The sequence below is a fragment of the Notechis scutatus genome, chromosome 3 (genome assembly GCF_049901735.1).
Source record: "Notechis scutatus isolate UNSWTSFEM ecotype Mainland chromosome 3, rNotScu1.2, whole genome shotgun sequence".
In the NCBI taxonomy this organism is placed as follows: Eukaryota; Metazoa; Chordata; class Lepidosauria; order Squamata; family Elapidae; genus Notechis; species Notechis scutatus.
In genome coordinates, this window is record NC_142011.1 from 43,513,956 (window position 1) to 43,533,839 (window position 19,884).

A 19,884-nucleotide genomic window follows, 5' to 3' on the forward strand; every position below is an offset into this window, starting at 1 on the left:
CCTTATATTATTTATTTTAAATTCTTAAGAATCAATACATTTTGGAGATTAATAATTTTATTACAATATATATTTTCACAAAGCTATACATTAAATATGGTATACTCTAGATGTGCCATGATTGTGTGTTCTATTTCCAAAGATTTTGGCCATGCTGATTGGGAAATTTGAGAGTTCCCTAATAATCGTTGATGCTCTGAAAGACTATATTATTATTTTATTAAATTTATTAAAGCTATCTACTCCAATCCTCTGGATGGCCTACAACATATAATATTAATTAAAGCCATTAAGAGCCTGTGTAAAATAAAACAGCCTGGACTAAAAACAGCCTAAGGCAGACTAAAAATGAGGAGAAAATAAACTAGAATGTCACTGTTTAGTATGTGAAGTATTACCTGAATTGGCAATGTGTATATTTAGAGTGGAGCCAAAAGTTCATGAAATGCAATGAGCACAAGTATCTCCCTGACATTTCTACTCAGAGCGAAGTTAGCAAAACCAAGTAACAAATGAGCAAACTATTCACACCAGATTTAATATTACCTTTGTAGCTTTGCACATAATTGAATTGAAATTGAATTTAATAACTTTATCTTAGAATCTTTGTATCATTTCTACTAGATGTTACCAAACTTAGCAGCACAATGCTCTGGAAGGCTGAAATATTTTCCTACAGTTTTCTTAATATTGCCTCTTTTATGCCATATTTTTAGCTACTTGAATAGAAAGAAATTATTTTGTGTTAATATAAACTGAAGTAGGGCATTATATATGAATAGCTCTCTATATGTAGTCCTCAACTTATAACAGTTCACTTAGTGACCATTTGAAGTTCCAACGGCACTGGAAAAAGTGACTTATGACCATTTTCACACTTATGACCATTGCAGTATTGCAGCATCCCCATGGTCACACAATTTACATTTGTATGCTTGACAACTGATCCACATTTATGACGGTTGTATGTCCTGATCACCTTTTGCAACCTTCTGACAAGCAAAGTCAATGGGGAAACCAGATTCAATTAACAACCATGTTACTAATTTAACAACTGCAGTGATTCACATAATAAATGTGGCAAGAAAAGTCATAAAATAGGGCAAAACTCACTTAACAAATTTTTCACTTAGCAACGTAATTAGTTGGCTCAATTGTAGCTGTAAGTTGACAACTACCTGTATATCGCATGATTACAACTCAATAAAGGAATGGTTGAAGCTACTAGACATGTAACAGTGGTATCTAAGTAGATGTAGCAGTTTGTTGGTGGGCCTAATCCTGAATATCTGGTGCGGTGCTGACATTGTGGTTTCAGTCACAATGCTGTCTACAAGCAAGTATATGCTTTCCGTCTAACCTGTAACAATAAAATATAAATGTCCATGATGAACTTTCATGTTTGCATTGTGGCAATGTTTTATCATGTTATTTGCTCACTTTAATTTCCAGTCTAAAACTACTTTTGTTAGGAATTTTCATAAAGGAATTATTACTTTTCATTTGATTTTGGACAAAGCTTTAATCCCAAAAGCAGGAAAGAAAAATGTCATCTACATCTATGCCTTCTGCACTGTAGGTGTAATCTGCTTCCAGCAGATTACACAAACCCCACGCATTTAAAAGTCAGCCTTCAAGCCATCTGCTTGCTAAGCTTACCTATCATTAGGGGTCTCTGTCTTTTGTTCTCTAAGGAGAAAAGAAGAAGTTAGTGTGGGTGTTACTCATGCTCTAAAGTATGACTCACTCCCTATGAGTGGGTGAAGGTTTCCATTTTTGGGGTTCCTTCTTTGCTAAAATGATTTCTATCAAGATTTCTTTCATACTATTATCAAACAGCTAATTGTTTGAAATATGTTTTTTACATTGTCTCATTTACCAGTAGCCATTCCTGTGAGGAGAGTGTTTAATAAGCATGCATAGAAGTTCATGAAAGATCTGGGCAGTGTGTAGAGCAGAAATGCCAGAAAATGGCTAAAAGAAAGTAAATGCAATTCATGACAGTCATGGCTACGTGCCATTTTACCTGGAGGGAGGATAACAGAGATCAGCAATTGGCATACATTTTCAAGATGCAAATGATCTTTTTGTCTATTTCAAAAGATGTGGTTATTGGCAGGTGTTGCCTACCACACTGCCAGCCAATTTCCATCAATCTTTCTTCACTGGCACTGGATGGCATTACAATAACTGCTTCTGATTTGAACGGAACTCAGCAGAGAAAGTGTAAATTTATGTTTCAATTTAATTAAGGGATGCATTCCTGTCTCTTTCAGTCTTTTTCAGTTTTTCAAGGACTGTTTCAAAGACATCTAGTTCTACAAAATTATTGTTGCCTTTATTAGTCATTTTGCACTTTCAAATGAATAGATTCCTATAATTTTGTAGCAGCCACTGTGAATATCTTTCTTTGTGTACTGTCCTAGGTATATGGTATTAACATTGAATATTCAAGATTTTACCTATCAATTTTAACTACATCAGTATAAACATTCTAGCAGTACCATGTATTCCCATATTCTTGGGGCAACATGAAAAAATTATGGGCTATGAAAGTGTGAACAACTCCCTGACTTATTTTACAGAAGAAGTGCAGTGCTAAACTGGAATTAACATAGCATAGTTGCTTTGTGCATAACATACTAGGCCCAAGCAAATAATGTTAAAATGGATTAACATTATTAACTGTTTTTCAAAATGTTAAGGGAACAACTTACTAATCTATATTAATGAACCATACTAATGATCCGCAAAATATCAAATTAATTTTAGGCAAGCTTACAATATTATATAAACCTCTGCATTAGCCTCCCTGAAATCAGATTAACAGTGACATAGAAAAATGTAGTTTATATTTTCTAATGTTTCTTGTATAACCCTATGGCTTCAGAGGGAAAAGAACTGATTTGGGGCTTATCATGATAGAATAATGGAAGTATTACCTTTAAAGATCCTGAGAAAACTTAAGAAGATAAATTGCTTGTTGGTTTATAATCTTCAGGATTTTTAAGAATTAGATTTCAAAAGATACCATTATTTTCTGATTGGAAGATTTTAAGAAACCAGCACTGGAAATTTGTAACCCAATGTGTTTATTGAAACAGTAGACATGGTGCCACAGATTATTCCAGTAAAACAGATTGGCCTAAAATAGAGGTACATTAATTTGATCCCACCTTGTTGGGAAAGAAAAAAGCAACTATCCCAACAAAGATTGGGAAGTAATACTTTCAAAAGAGGAGTAAACAAAAATGAAGGAACAGGACTTAAAAGATAATTTTAAAAATCATAAAATATCTATGAAATGCCCATGTTGTTCTTGTGCATGATGTTTCAATAATTTCTTTGCCTTTCCCCCCCCACAGACTGGTTTGGCATAGAGCTTCTGTTGAAATCCAGAGAGACTGGCAAGATGTTTGTCAGCACAGAGTTCAAATTTTACAACTGCAGTGCCCACCAGCTGTAAGATATCTTCTAATGTTTCTTTCATTGAATGCTTTACTGTTAAATAGAGATTTTTGCCCATTTTGCAAGAACTGCAAAATTACTGTGTATAAAAGGTTTGTAACCAAGTTCAGAATCTACTAGCTAGGATTCACTAGTATTTACATAAAGAAGAATGGTTAGTAGTTATCTGGTTTATTAGGATAATTGATTTTTAGGTATCATTTGGACATCTAATACAGTCATTAGAAAAATGGTTAGATATAATTACAATATTATGATGTTAAATTAACATTTAAGTTTCTTCAAGGTTGTTCTGCATGATTTCTATAAAGAGATGATCTAAGTAAAAATTAATAGTTGTTGTTTTAACTGCATGGTCATTTCAGTGTCAATTACTGGTACTTCATTAAACCTTCAGTTACTGAAAGACTAAACTTTAAAAGTAAAATTTCACAGTGTATTAGCCTTTTATGCTGAGGTAATGGCGGGGGGGGGAATCTTTCCCCAAGCTATGAACTCTACAAAACAATGGGCACTCAAAGTGTAAGAAGGCATTCCAAGGTATTTCAACTCATAATAAAAAAACTATATTCAATGTCCTACATAATAAAATTATATGCTCAGTATCAGTATCTAATAGCAGCACTTACATGCTAAGATCATAAAAGATTCATTTTGATCTGGGAAATGGAAACTGAAGAACATGTGTCATTCAAAATCCTGTCAAGAGAACAAAAAAGAGTGAGAAATGTGTCAAATAAGTGAGTAATTAAATACATTCACACTGCTTAATGTTCCCATTCCACTAGATTTGCATGTGTATGATTAGAATCAATTTTTAAAGGTCATTTCAGAAAAAGAAAAAGCAGATTGCAGTTGAGGATTAAAAATGAACAGACAGGGTTGATGAGCCTCGGTGGCACAGTGGTTAGAGTGAAGTACTGCATGCTACTTCTGCTAACTGTTGGCTGCCTCCAATTTGGCAGTTTAAATCCCACCAAGCTCAAGATTGACTCAGCCTTCCATCCTTCTGGGGTCAGTAAAATGAGGATCCAAATTGTTGAGGGCAATATGTTAACTCTGTAAGCTGCTTAGAAAAGGCTGTAAAGCACTGTAAAGCCAGGGGTGAGATTCTACCAGTTTGCACCTATTTGCTAGAACCGGTTGTTAACATTCTAAGCAGTTCGGAGAACTGGTTGTTAGAAGAAATTACTGGCCTAATCCTGTAAGGAAGGCAGGAAGGAAACATTCTGGTGTTGCTTACAGAAACTGCCTCTCCATTAACCCTTATTACATTCTTGGCAGGACTAGACTTCCTGTCTCAGGAATGTCTCTGGTTTTTTTTTTTCCCTCCTTTGCTGCTACTTTGCTTGTGTGGAGTGACCATTCAAAGTTACAATGGCATTGAAAAAAGTGACATGACCATTTTTCACACTGATGACTGTTGCAGCATCCCCACAGTCTTGAGAGGCCAGGTGAGGAGATGCGTGCCTCGATGTAAGTGATATTGACTTGGCCACACCCAGCCAATAACATGACCACCAAGCCATGTCCACCCAGTCACATGACCACCAAGCCATGCCCACCACCTAAGCCACGCCCACAGAACTGGGTGTTAAAAAAATTGTATCCCACCCCTGTGTAAAGCAGTATATACATCTAAGTGCTATAGCTATGTGTGTCTTGCAGATAAGAGGTGGGGATGCTCACTGAACATTTTAGTTTGAAAATGAAGAATTATCTGTTTGAGATATTGGAATCCTTTACAGAAGTCAGACTAATTAGCTGTCATGTGGAAAAAACTGGTCCCTGTAATTAATCTTGTAAATTATCCCTGATCTGGCAAGAATTGGTTGTGTTTAAGGAAAGGATAAGGCAGTGATAGTAAGCCATAATACATTTGGCCATGATTTATTTTTTGTACAAGCAATGGAGAAGAGTATTGAATATTTGCAATGAAGATGAGTTCATCTCTTCTTGCTGGTCCTCTTTTTTTGGGGTGGGGGGTGGTAATGGAGTAATATTCCATTGGAAACTGCCTTCATGAATTTTAAGAGTGTTACCATATGCCACCCCCAGTGTTTTCATCATAATACTTCTTTTCTTTTCATCCCCTGATCAGAAAGCAGAAGTCTGATTATTCATTCTGTTTTCATCCTTAAATGTTTCCCTTATATGAAACCTATCCATTAAAATTTGATATACAGTATTGATGGAACAGAATTAACCTATCCAAGCACAAGGACAAGATGTTTAGGCAGGTCATCGCTACAGGTTGAGTATCTTGCGATTTCATCTGGCTCAGTTCATAAATACTTCAGAGTAAAGAGAAAGAAATCAGCAACATTTGCCTTTTTATTCTTTTAAGAATCCAGAGTAAATGATTCTAAATTGGAAACAGTTTAACTGAAATATCAGACTTTCACTGAGTAATTGTTTGCATTAATCAGGTGTTATTATATCTATACCTTGGAGCCTAAAATTTACAGAATATCTTTGCCAACCTAGTAAATTTTAGAGAAGCATAAGATTTGAATCAGGAAATTCTCTTAGCTGTTGAGATTCTAAGATATGATAAATTGAAACAAAAGATCTTTGCAAGAAACCCAAAAATACAGCAACCTGTGTTATGTGAACTTAATGGCTTTGGTTTAAAGGCACTGGTCATATGCAAAATGTCCTGAAAACATAGTAATGCTTCTTACTTGTCCTAAGAGATATCACAAAGTCAATTTTTCTACCAAGCATTAAAGGTACCTATGCATGGTGCATGAAAGCTACAAACTTTTTTTAAATGAAATATCTGTTCCATTTAAGCAAATATATAAAGTTTTGCTGACTTACCAATAATATTGTTATTTATCAGACACTATCAATAATAAACATATTTACTTATGTTCCTTTCTTGGCAGATGCCTGTCTTGTGTCAACAGTGCCTTCCGCTGTCACTGGTGCAAATATCGAAACCTGTGCACTCATGATCCAACAACATGCTCGTTTCAGGAAGGACGGATCAATGTTTCTGAGGTATAAACATTGAATTTAGGAACTAGACAACACAGTTCTGATGCAAGTCTTTTTGCCTCGTGACTTAACTTCCTTTTCCTATTTCCACTTCACATGGTGACAAAGGAAAGTGAAAGAAAGAGAGAAAGAGTCAGAAGATCTAAATCTTGGTTGGTGATCTCATTCCTACACAAGATAAGTTGGAATATGAATATATATTGAGATTGCAAATCTCTATAAATTCATAGTACAGTTTAAGCCAGATCCACAGCTATATTTGGAAGAAGACCAACTGTGAAAAACACTAATGATTCTCTGTTGGCTGTAAATAACATATATTTGATATGATAATAATTCCCATCATTTATTTCACGAAAGATCAGTTTTTCTACCTTAAGACAGTAACACAGCATCAGTTTACACAGACAGACATCTCAGAGAAATTATTCTGGCAGCACTCTGCCACTGCAGAACCACGACAGATACATTTTGAAAGCTGTTTTTACCATGTTTTAATTGAGACTCTCAATAATATTTTGATTCTTATTTTGAAATTGGAAAAAAAGTGACCCACAGCTATCGTTTGCACTGGAAATTGTATTACTAAAAACAGAAAACATTTGGGATTAGTAATTAACAGATAATAGATAACAGATAATCAGAGTTGGAAGGGACCTTGTAGGTCATCTAGTCCAACCCCCTACCCAAGCGGGAGACCCTACACCATTTCTGACAAATGGCAGTCCAATCTCTTCTTGAAAGTCTCAACTGATGGTGCTCCCACAACTTCCGAGGGCAAGCTGTTCCATTGGTTGATTGTTCTCACTGTCAGAAAGTTTCTCCTTATTTCCAGGTTAAATCTCTCCTTGTTCAGTTTCCATCCATTGGAATTGAGAAGAATGACATAGTATCCATGAGACCAAGGGAAAAGTTTCATTTTTCTTTTTCACCATAAAAATGTTAAGCCGTCAATATTTTGAAAAGATGAGAGGTGTAAAGTGTCTGCCTTTGATGAAAAAATTAACATATATTTCAGATTGCCAGGAGAAATAATTGGTTTTAATTGAATCACATAAATGTAAAGTCTAACCAACAATGAGGCTGAAGAGAATAAAATGCAAGAAAATAATAAGAAAAAATTACATTTCTGTTCTAATTATAATGCAGTTATACTGCAAATATACCCAAAGAGAAATAGCAAGAGTTAAAAAAAATGATACCTTCTTGATTACCAAGAATAACAGATATATGTATACATAGCATGAATGCAAAAATTAATAGGGCTGACAACAGAAATGTGTGTGCAGAAATGATCATTGATGCTTTTTATGAGAAGTAAATTGCATATGCTATGAACTTCGAAGTGCCTTTTCCAGAAAGAGTTTTCAGCTTTGAGGACCAACAAAAAGTTTTAAAGGTTTTAATATAAATGCATGAATCTTCTTTCTAAAGTAGCAATAAGTTGCATAGTTTATAAATATGCACTTTCTCAGCTGTTCTGTATTGTATTCTATTTAGCACTTTGGAAGCAAAATGTCTTAATTTGTATGTTGAGGAAATAGAGAAGGGGAGAGACACAGATGATTTGTCCAGTCTAGAATAAAGAAGTGACAACTGGAATTTCAATTGTAAAGAAACTCTTACCTTTTATTATAAAAATTGTGATTTAGATAAGATATTAAGGACAATTTCTTAAGTAAACTGAGCTGCTAAAATCATCCCTTTCATCAGATGTTAACTAGAGTTAAGAATCTTACACATTGCTAGCTATTGTTTATTTGTGGCAAAATGAAAGCAATCTTAACCTTTTTAAAGTAAGGTTATAGTTTTTGAAACTATTGAAAAAGAGGCACTTTCATGTTTCACCATTTTGTTTTCCATTAATGCTTAGAGGCAGATCTGCACTCTACAGCCACTCAAATAAATTTGCACTGTGTGAATCCTTTTCCTCTTTGCACTCTGGCAGATTTATTATTTAACAAAGTTAAAAAAAAACCATATACTTAAGATTGTGGAAGTAGCCAGCTCTGACAATGAGGATGTATGACTTCAATTTTGTCCAAGACATTCACTGAAAACAGAATGATTCACTTGGTGGACAGAATCAGTTGTTATGCTTATTTCTTAAAGTGTTTCTATCCTACCTTTCTATCTAATACCCTTCAATTTGAGAAACAGGCTATTTAAAAAGGTATAAAACAGCCATTAGAGAATTTTTAAAATTATTCCCCAACTACACAAAACTAAAAATAACAATACATTTCTTTTGTAGAAGAAAGTTTATTAAAAACCAAGTTTTAGTTATTCGCTGAAACATGAACAATGAAGTAGCTATAAAATTTCTTGAAAAATCATTCCCTTTCTATCTTATTTTCTCATCTACTGAATTTCAGATTTGATTCTGGGAGAATAGATATAATCTACAAGCTAAACTGTAGAATAGAAGGCTTGAGTAGACCATCATAGTAAAGCAATTGATTCATTAGCTTTATTAACTTTTTTCAAGTATTTGCTCAAAATTTTCATGAGGGGTGGGGTAGGGGAGGACACATTCCTATCCCAATGGATCAGTATTTCTCAACCTTGGCACTCTAACTGAAGTTTGGAGTTCAATTGCTTGGTTGATACTAAATTGATTTTCCATTTCAGTATCTTCATTGCCAGTTCTAAGGCTGGTGGTTGAATCTGTTGGTGTTAGTTTACTTTCCTTAATATTTAAATCTTACTCACATTCTTTCACTGCACTCTTTGACTCTTATTACAACTTGCAGATCCTTTGCATTTTAAGCTAACAAAGTAGTGTTTTCAGCATAGCATAAGTTATTGATGTTTCTTCCTCCAATTTTAAAATCATGCTTATTTTCTTCCAATTTACTCCCCTTAGTGTATATTCAGCATCTATTGTAAGTTGAATAAATAAGAGGGGAATATGTAGCCTTGTCTCACTGCTTTACTGACCTGGGATATGCATGTATGGGTGTATACATGCATGCGCGTGAGTGCGCGCACACACATACTGTTATATTCTGAGCATGGGCGCAAGAAACGGAGACGAGGCTGTGAACAGTGAACTTCAACTCTTTATTAACGATCAGGAACAGAGCAAAAACCCTGGGCAGCAGCGGCTCTTTTATAGGGCTGGCTGCTGTCCCATTAACCAATGACTTATGTTAAAACGTTTAAATTGTACCCAATGAGAGACGTTCTGCTAATAGCCAATCAGGTTGCTCCGTAAGGACCAATCCCAGCTCGCTATCCACGGACCAATCAAAAGTGCAGGATTACGAGCCTGCTTTTCTATCAAAGTTGTTAAGCTTTATTAAAATACGTTTATGTTAGTTCATAACACCCCTCCCCCCTAGGTTCCATTTGAGGGATGTGGTGATATAGTCGCGTAGATATGCAGGTCATTTCACCTGCCTGTTTGATTTTCGCTGTTCCACCGGTTTCTGTCTGCAGTCTGATTCCGGTGGAACGCTTCCAAGTTTTTCAGGTACGGGTGGTTCTGTTTCGGTGCGGGAGGACTCGGCGCGGCTGCTATTGTTGTTATCCCAGTCCCCAAGAGTTACTTCCGGGTTCCGTGGGCTTGCCTCCCTCGTGGTATTTCCCCGCGGCGAAGCTACCCAGCTCCCTGATTCTTCTTCAGTTGGCGCGCTTCTTTGGGTTGGATGCTGGGTTTCCCTGATTACATCATTGTCTATTCCATTTTCGGTCTCCTCGATATTCCCTCCCCCCTCAGTTTGCGAATAAGGGGAGTCGCGGGAAATGGGTGGCAATCTGGAGCGAAGCTGATCTATATGGCGTTTCCAAGTTCTCCCGTCATTAGTCTGTAGGATCTGGGACCGGTGGGTTGGGTAATGGTTGCAGGGACACACAGTGGGTCGCCGGAGAAATTTTTAGCAAACACCAAGTCACCTACCTTGAATTCGCGGCACTTCCCGCTAGACCCGAAGGGTTTTTCTGGTGAATAAGAAGGATGTAGACGGTCGAGGTGGGAGCGAAGTTTTCATCCCATTAACAGTTCGGCAGGCGTTTTATTTGTGACACTGTGTGGGGTGATGTGTTGAAGAAGCAGGATTCGGTTCAGCTTGTCGTCGATGTCTCCAGAATCCATTTTTTTGTAGTGTTTTTTTGACGAATTGTACCATTCGCTCCGCCCTTCCGTTGGCCGCAGGGTGTGCCGGCGAGGTTAGCGCATGGCGGATGCCCTGGTCTGCTAGGTACTGTTCAAAGAGCAGAGCGGTGAACTGGGGCCCGTTGTCAGAAACTAAAACGTCTGGTAACCCATGCGTTGCGAACAATTTGTTCAGTTTGTTAATGACTGACTCAGTTGTGGTTGTCTTCATTTTATGTATTTCTAGCCAGTTGGAATAGGCATCTACTGTTAGTAGAAAAGTGTGTCCTTTGGTGGGTCCCGCAAAATCAATGTGGATGCAGGACCACGGACCCCGAGAGGTTTCCCACTCGGTTGGCGTTGCTTTAGGTGGGGCGTTGCTGACATCTTGGCACTTCCGACACGTGGTTACCCAGGCTTCGATTTGTTTGTCGATGCCCGGCCACCACACGTAGCTCCGTGCGAGCGCCTTCATACGCATAATGCCCGGATGTCCATTGTGCAGTACTTCTAAAACTGCCTGTTGTAGCCTCTCTGGGACTACGACTCTATCTCCCCAGAGAATGCAGCCCTTCTGGGAGAAAAGTTCTGTCTGCCAGCTTTTGAATGGCGCGAAGTTGTCGTGGAGTTGGTCGAGTGGCCATCCTCGTTTGACCCAGCTGAGAACTCGTGCTAAGACAGGATCCCGTTTAGTCTCGATGGCGATGTCTCTTGCAGTTAGCGGCGGCGAGTGTAGCGTTTCAATTTGGAGTGTCGAGAGGGTTGGAGCTGGGTCGTTGACGGCTTCCGGAAGTGGGGAACGGCTTAAAGCATCAGCGTGGGGAATGGCTTTCCCCGGGCGATGTTGCAGTAGATAATTGTAGGCAGCTAGGAACTCTGACCAGTGAGTCATTCTTGGCAATAATATATAGGGGGTTGGTTTGTCTCCCGCTATAATACCAAGCAATGGCTTGTGGTCCATAATTATCGTAAATGGTCGTCCATACACGTATTCATGAAAACGCTTTACAGATGATACAACATCAAGAGCCTCCTTATCAAGTTGGCTATAGTTCCTTTCGGCCCTTGATAATGTACGTGAGAAAAACGCAATAGGTGCTTCATTTCTGTAGGAGTGGTTGTTCCATTGGTGGTTCAGGCGATCCCGACTCACAGGAAGATTTCCTGTGGTCTGGCGGTAGTTATTCTCCCTCTGGATTGGACTGGGTCCTCGCTTGCTTCTACAGACCTTTGCGATGTGGCCTCTCTTTCCACAGGAACGGCAGAGCATGTCGAGGAATTTGCAATCTGATCGCGGGTGGTTTGCCCCGCACCCAGCGCATTGGCACGGGAATCTTTGGTTTCATTGTTCTCGTTGGTCGCGTTCGGACCGGAGCCGGTTGACCTCTTCCTCTTCACTATCTGATGGGGATTCGAGGTCCTCATGGTGTGCCATCATTGAGTGCCTCTCTGGACGAGGCGAGGTATCATTCACGAGTTTACGGAGCGGTGCGTTGGTGCGGCGCATTCGAGCAGCCGACTTCCTGGTTGCTTCTGCTGCAGTAGCGTCTGTGATGGCATCGGCAAGATCGATGTCCCCTTTTGCCATGATCTTGCTCTGTACCGTGTCGTCATCTAATCCCAGAACTATGCGGTCTCGCAAGGCTTCCTCGAGGTTTGAAAACCCACAGAGGCCACCCAGGTTCCGGAGGTCAGCGATGAAATCTGCAACGCTTTCGCCTTGCCGTTGGTCCCTCTGGTAAAACTCGTGTCTTCGAACAAGCGTTGGCACGGCGGGTGCATAGTGGGCCCGTAGAATGGGCGCGAGGGTGTCCCAATCCATTGACTTCACCTCAGCCGGTTTGGCAAGTGCTTTTGCCATCTTAAAAACGGCAGGCCCACAATGGGTTAGAAATACTGCTCGCTTCTTGCCAGTCGTAGCGTCCTTTAAGTTGTTGGTCTCCAGAAACATCTGGAACCGGTCCATATACGAGTCCCAGTCTTCGTGTGCCGGGTCAAATGGAGCGGGTGGTATGGCACCGTTGGACATCTTGCCGTTGTAGGTGCTTCTTCAGCCACGTGCTCTGTTCGTTGCTCTGTAAGTGTTCAGTCAGCTCTGATGTCTCCGCATCCCATCCTCGTCGCCAGTGTTATATTCTGAGCATGGGCGCAAGGAACGGAGACGAGGCTGTGAACAGTGAACTTCAACTCTTTATTAACGATCAGGAACAGAGCAAAAACCCTGGGCAGCAGCGGCTCTTTTATAGGGCTGGCTGCTGTCCCATTAACCAATGACTTACGTTAAAACGTTTAAATTGTACCCAATGAGAGATGTTCCGCTAATAGCCAATCAGGTTGCTCTGTAAGGACCAATCCCAGCTTGCTATCCACGGACCAATCAAAAGTGCAGGATTACGAGCCTGCTTTTCTATCAAAGTTGTTAAGCTTTATTAAAATACGTTTATGTTAGTTCATAACACACACACACACACACACACACACACACACACACACACACACACACAAAGAACAAAACAAGAAAATCAGCTTATGCAGCAAAAGCCTTTTCAATTAAGATTAACAAAGACAGATCAGTAGCCAGGAAGTCACTTTCTCTCATATTCCTACCAAATTTACTTTCTGGAAAATTAGGAAAATTTTCTTTTTAAAAATATTTTAAAGCTTATTCAATCTTTTAGCAAAGGATTCAGTCATTCACAGTTCTTGGCTTTGGGTTGTATAAAACTTTAGAAAATCAACTATCAGCCCCTTGGTTTGGGGCTGTTTTTGATGGACTCTAATTCTGTGCTGAATAAGACTGCATCTATCTAAAATATGGACACATATGAACACATAGATCTGACATTTATTACTAAGATCTGGTTAGGTAATGAAAGGGAAGTAGCCCTACTGGAAATCTGCCCTGCCAGGTTTCATATTGTGCAGCAAGCATAGCAAGAAAACTAGAAAGGGAAAGAAACAGTGGTGATAAGTTATCTGTAAGATTCTCAGATGAGTTTGTGGGTTGCCATGTGGATAATAAAGCATGAACTAGATCAAGGGTCTTCAAACTTGGCAACTTTAAGACTTATGGACTTCAACTTATGGACTTGAAATTCTAGACCTAGAAAACCTAGAATTACACCACCTTTGGTCCGATCTAAGTTTATTATATAAAATCACACATTGCAATGTCCTACCTGTCAATGAATACTTCAGTTTCAACCATAACAATACAAGAGCATACAATAGATACAAACTCAAGGTTAACCAGACCAAACTTGATTGCAGGAAATATGACTTCAGCAACAGAGTGGTCAATGTCTGGAACACTCTACCTGACTCTGTGGTTTCCTCCCCAAACCCCAAAAACTTTAACCTTAGACTGTCTATTGTTGACCTCACCCCTTTCCTAAGAGGTCTGTAGGGGGGCGTGCATAAGCGCACCAATGTGCCTACCATCCCTGTCCTATTGTTTCTTTTATTTTTCTTATATGTATCCATTTCATGTATTCATAACTATGTTTATTCTTATACCTATTATCTTGTATGCGATTGACAAATCAAATTAAATAAATAAAAGAACCCTCCCAAAATTCCTGAGCTAACATGACTGGAGGAGGAATTCTGGGAGTTGAAGTCCACAAGTCTTAAAGCTGACAAATTTGAAGACCCCTGAACTAGATCCATGTTTTCCTGAATCTTTTGGGCAACTTAAGAAATATGACACTAACTGAATTTGAGAAGTTCATTGAATTAACAACTGGTGCCACCTGGCTTGAAAGAAAGAATAGTGCAACTTCTTTTGATGAAAACTCTTGATTTGAGTTTGATAATGTTCTCCATCAAATAAGCAATCTCTGCCACTTCCACTTTTTGCTGTTGAGAAAGGAGAAGGGGTTCACTGAAGAGTATTCTAGGGGCAATGGTTTATCTGGATCTTTTTCAGTCAAGATTCAGACTCTGATATAGGATGAAAAAGTCACATAGATGAACTATGAAAACACATTTTATATAGAGCTATCTTTGGAAACAATTTAGATGCTGCAACTTCTGTAGAGGTTCTGTTCATTATTTAGGGTCAGACCCAATACTTCAGGGTAACATCAATTTTAAGGTTGTTGCATTGGCTACTAGTAGGCTTCCAAGCCCAATTCAAAATGCTAGTTATCTTTAAAATCTCTATACAGCATAGAACAGAAATGACTTGGACAATATTGAATTTGCTTCTCTGGTGCAAATTTCTAGTAAGGACCTGTTGAAAATCATACTTTCTCAAAGGTACATAGAATACGGGCTATATTTCAGAAGAGGATCCCATTATGTTGTATATCATCCCCGTAAAAATTTCATGTGATCCTAGCCTATTAATGTGCCTTTGGTCTTGCCTGAAAGTTGCAACAATTGTATTAAAATCTTAATTGATTCAGATGATTGATAACTGTACTAAATCTATTAATATATTATCACACTTGACTTTTGAATTATTTATCTTCTATCTTTTCATGTTCCAAAATGTAATAAGCTTTTGACCAGCTCCAACACTGATTGGGCATGTTTGTGGAAATGCTATAATGAAATAAAATAATTATATTATTTTTTTCTATTATTGCCATAACATGGATCTTCATTCAGGTTTCCAGAAATTAAGATTATGCCATTGAAATAAAGGAACTATGGAATTTGTCTTTCCTACAAAATCCTGCATGAATTGTTCAGTTAAGCTACCCACTAAAAGCTTTTGACTGAAACACTGTTAACAGCATTCACTCGTGATATCTAGCATTAAATGAGTTCTGTAACATGAAACATTTATGCGGGCAAAAATATTAAAAAATGCTTGTCATTTTATGGTAGTGTGGAAATTGTCACAAAAACATGCTTGGGTAAAGTGGTACAAATTTAAAAGATGGTCAGAAACTCGTAGACATATAATCATTTTATTATAAAATATCTCAGTGTAATCTCATTTAAGGAGACTATATTTTATTAATGTTCAGTGTATTTTTATCTAACACAAAATGAAACCTCTTGTGATAATGGATAATTATTCTCAGAAATTTGGGGATAATCTTCCATTGGTATCCATTCTGTAAAAATTGTGTTTTTACATGTGTGACACTGATTCAGGCAGATGAGATTATTCACGGATTTTGAAAGGTTAATTGGATATACACCCCATTTCTGTTCCATGGAAATGTTTAAATAATACCTGAGTTGAGTGTCCAGCATGGTCTGAAGCTTCTTGTAATTATAATCATATAATAATTTTTAGAAGTATTAGCAAAAAATCTAAAGTATTTGCCTCACCTTTCAGTACCTAGATCTTTTAAGCAAGGAGTTGAAACCCATAGACCAATGGTAAAGATCCAGGTCAGCTTATACATTGTCTTTTTTTCTTGATAAATTTTGCAAACATCTGAAACAATAATATAAATTAGCTGCATATCAAGTATATGATAAAATATCCAAATATACTCATATTCCAATATCTCATTGAGTATTGACTATTTCAGAACCATACATATGTTGATGTATATTTGAAAAGAGCAATGTATGCATTTGGTTGAGTCTACCAAATCACTAAATTATGTTTTACATTTTCTGAGAATGAAAAATTGCATTATAAGGAGGCATAAATCTTGAAAGGCTTCAAAATCTGATTGGAAGCTGTCCAGAGTTCATTATGTTTTACATAAATAAATTAAGCCTAGGTGTATAATCTAATTGTAGTGATTTGTGGACATCTAATATCTAACCTTTTTCTTGTGTATTATTATTAATATGTAGTAACAGCAGCAGCAGTTAACATGTATGCCACCCAATTCTCAAAAATCAAATTAAAATGTAAAAAATAAAGATAAAAGATGGAAAACCCAGTGAAATGAATGGTCTCGTTCTTCCCCATCAAAAACCTGAGTGAAGAGCCTTCATACGTTCACATAAACAGACAATAATGGAGCTGGCTAATCAGGTGAAGCAAATTGAAACAACTGTTTCTGTAGAATCTTCTGGAATTCACACGATGAGATACAGAACATAGTTGTAGATGGTATTTTTCTGAGCATTTTATTTAAAAATAAAAGATGCAAACTGTATTAATTTTTTTTTTTGATGGACACATATTTGTGGGTAAGAATTAAAATAAGAATTATGTTCTACAAATTTATTTTGTGCTAAGGGTCTTTGTTTCCATAAGCCAATTCAGAAGGTTATAGCTACTTATTGGCCATCAAAAAATATAAAATAGAAGACATTACTAAGTATATTTCCGTATCTTTTAGAAGAATAAGGATGATCCATTTACTCTGAACTTATTGAGGAAGTGATTTTCTATTGATTAGATTTATGCTAACTATCTACAGCCTAGATTTCCAAAATGTGTATAATTGAAAATCTCAGGAATAATGAAAATTTAATGCATACATGGCAATGATCTAATGGTACGTATATATCAAATCCATGCCAGAACTAGGTAGAGTCTTGAATACTTCAAAATAAAAATAAAAATCCTGTGAATATCAGATTCTTGATTTGGCCCAATGCATCTTTTTTCTCTCCCCTTCAACAATTTTTTTCATCAGTTTTTATACCTGCTACCTCATAGTTTGTATCTATACTAGTCTTGGAAAATATAGTTTTAGATCCTGATTTACAAGAGAGAGAACCAACATTTATCAGGGGAGATATGATAGTAGTCTTCCAATATTTGAGGGGCTGCCACAGAGAGGAAGGGGTCAAGCTATTTTCTAAAGTGCCTGTAGGCCACGCAAGGAATAATGGGTGGAAACTGAACAAGGAGAGATTTAATCTGGAAATAAGGAGAGACTTTCTGACAGTGAGAAGAATCAACCAATGGAACACCTTGCCCTCAGAAGTTGTGGGAGCGCCATCACTTGAGACTTTCAAGAAGAGATTGGACTGCCATCTGTCAGAAATGGTGTAGGGTCTCCCGCTTGGGCGGGGGGTTGGACTAGATGACCTATAAAGTCCCTTCCAACTCTGATTATCTGTTATCTGTTAAAACATTTCCAGTACAATGACTTAATGGATCCTCCTTTCATTATTTCCGAATTATCTATTATTTTACATCTGTTTTACAGGAGGACTTTTATACTGGCAAATCTCAATGCTTCCCTGTCAAGGTGGATAGATTCGGTGTCTTGCTTATCAAGAGAGTTTATTAATCTGCTCAGATATCATAATTGCACCAGCTCATAATCTTTTCTATAAACTCTATATATTTTTCCTCAATGACTCATTTTATAAATTCAACACAGATAAGATAAATTATTTATTTTATAAAATTTATATACCTGCCCATCTCACAACAAAAAAACTCATGTTGCAAGTGAAGTAAAGATTTCCTCCAGTTTTGCTCAAATTCCTGTGGTTATTTGGGCATGTCAATGTATTTTTTTTTACAACAGTACCCAAATGATTTGCCATTGCCCTCTTCTGGGATACTTTTTTTTAATTCCTACAAATTTGGGATTCTCTAATGGTCCCTCATTCATCAAGTCCAATCCTCCTTTGCTTTTATAAAATTAACCAAGGTCATGAGATTACTTCATTTGCTGTGTCAAAATGGCTACTAGTGTGACTGTATCCTGCTGCAGTGGTGTTGTAGCCTTTCCTTCCACACTTTTAGATGTCTCTTACTTCAATCATTGAGTTATCAAGCAGTACAAATGTCCAATGATTTCTCCCTTTTCCGGAATAGACTTTAATTATGGCATGATGGTGTTTGACATATTTCTCCTAATGAAAATTTTGCAATGAGAAAAAAAAAAAAACTTCCATTATGTTCTCCATGGATCCAATAATGCAAACCCTTCTGCATGTAACATTTCCAACTCTACAGTTCTGATGTATGCTAAAAGAAAATAGAAATTATCACTATCCACATTGTTTTTGTTCTGGAAAACTGTTTTCCCATTTTATTTACTTGTCCAACAATGTATATACTATATACCAACTAACAGTACAGTGACCCAGATGGTGAACCAAAAGATTAAAGGAGAAGAAAACCAAATATAAATAATAACCAGGACAGAGAGATATGTTCAAGGTCTAATTCTATGTCTAATTTCAATTCAGCAAGTAAAGACTTATGTAACCACCTATCCCAAATCCTGGGTAATAACCAAATCTTCAATGCCTTACAAAAGGCCAGCAAGGGCAGTACCATCTGGATCTCTGTGAAATGTTATTCCATAGGGCAATTGATGCAGTATAGAAAGAATAATTGCCCATCACACCCACTGATCTGGGGGATAAAGGGACATATAACATAAAAAAGTAAAACCAAACACCTCTCTGCATCTTGTAAAGTAACTACAAGATGCAGAGAGGTGTTTGGTTTTACTTTTTTTTCCAACTGGTCTTTCACAATAAGCTTAATCAATGAATTTCTACAAAATAGCATGCTTTTATGTATTTCATATTGTAAAGCTTTAAAAGATCTTAGGTTAATTATATCAGCATTATTTTCTCAGAATACTGTTTTGAGTAGCTTGGTTTTAAAACAAAAATGAAATAAAATCAGTGTCAAGAAAAGACTAGCTATGGACAATCAAAAGGGCAAGAATCGAAGATCACCTTGTAATCCCTTTCTTTCACACCCTCTGCTCCAGGAGACCTTTGGAAAAAATTTTCCAAAGGTCTTATTATATCAATAGTCTTAAGCACCATAGATAATTGAAGCTTCATTATGAATTTATGCAAGCAAGTTTTTCCTAATCTGACATCCTCCAGACCAGGGGAGTCAAACTCATGTTGTCATAGGAGTGTCATGTGATGTATCAGGACTTTTTTCCCCTTCGCTAAACTGAGCATGGGCGTAGCCAGCACGTGACGCATCTGCCCTATGGGCCAGGAGCTTGATAGCCCTGCACCAGAGAGTTTGGACTATATCTCTCATTATATAAACCAGATTGTATGTTAGGAATCATGGTAGTGTTCATGCAACTCTTAACCCCTTCATTCATTTAGGTGATCATCAACCCCATTCCTTAAAATCAGGCCATCTTTATTAAAATCTATCACATCCTTCACCTTTATGTTAGTTTGGAAGAATACAACATATCTATTTTTCAGTTCATTCATCAATTCATGCTTTTTAGCATTTTCTTCTATTATACGTCACATCCTCCATTTGGCAAACTAACGCTATATTGTCTATTTAATACTGGTAGTGGAAAAACCGCCAAACTAAACATTGCATTCCAGAGAAGAGCAGAAATTATATTTAAAGAAACACTGCAAAAAAAAAAATTATGAGAAATTACTCTTAAATTGAGGATAACTTATAATCTATTTGTGGCTCATGTTTTTAT

The 19,884-nt window shown here is 37.3% G+C and overlaps 1 protein-coding gene across 1 annotated transcript in view; it reads left to right on the forward strand.

Annotated features, from left to right (window-relative positions):
* PLXNA2 (plexin A2) overlaps positions 1–19,884 on the forward strand; it is a 492,988-nt gene that overhangs the window by 284,482 nt on the left and 188,622 nt on the right. The window contains exons 8-9 of the mRNA XM_026675200.2: positions 3,366–3,462; positions 6,360–6,474. Coding sequence (XP_026530985.1) covers positions 3,366–3,462; positions 6,360–6,474 — 212 coding nt within the window. The remainder of the gene's footprint in view (positions 1–3,365; positions 3,463–6,359; positions 6,475–19,884) is intronic.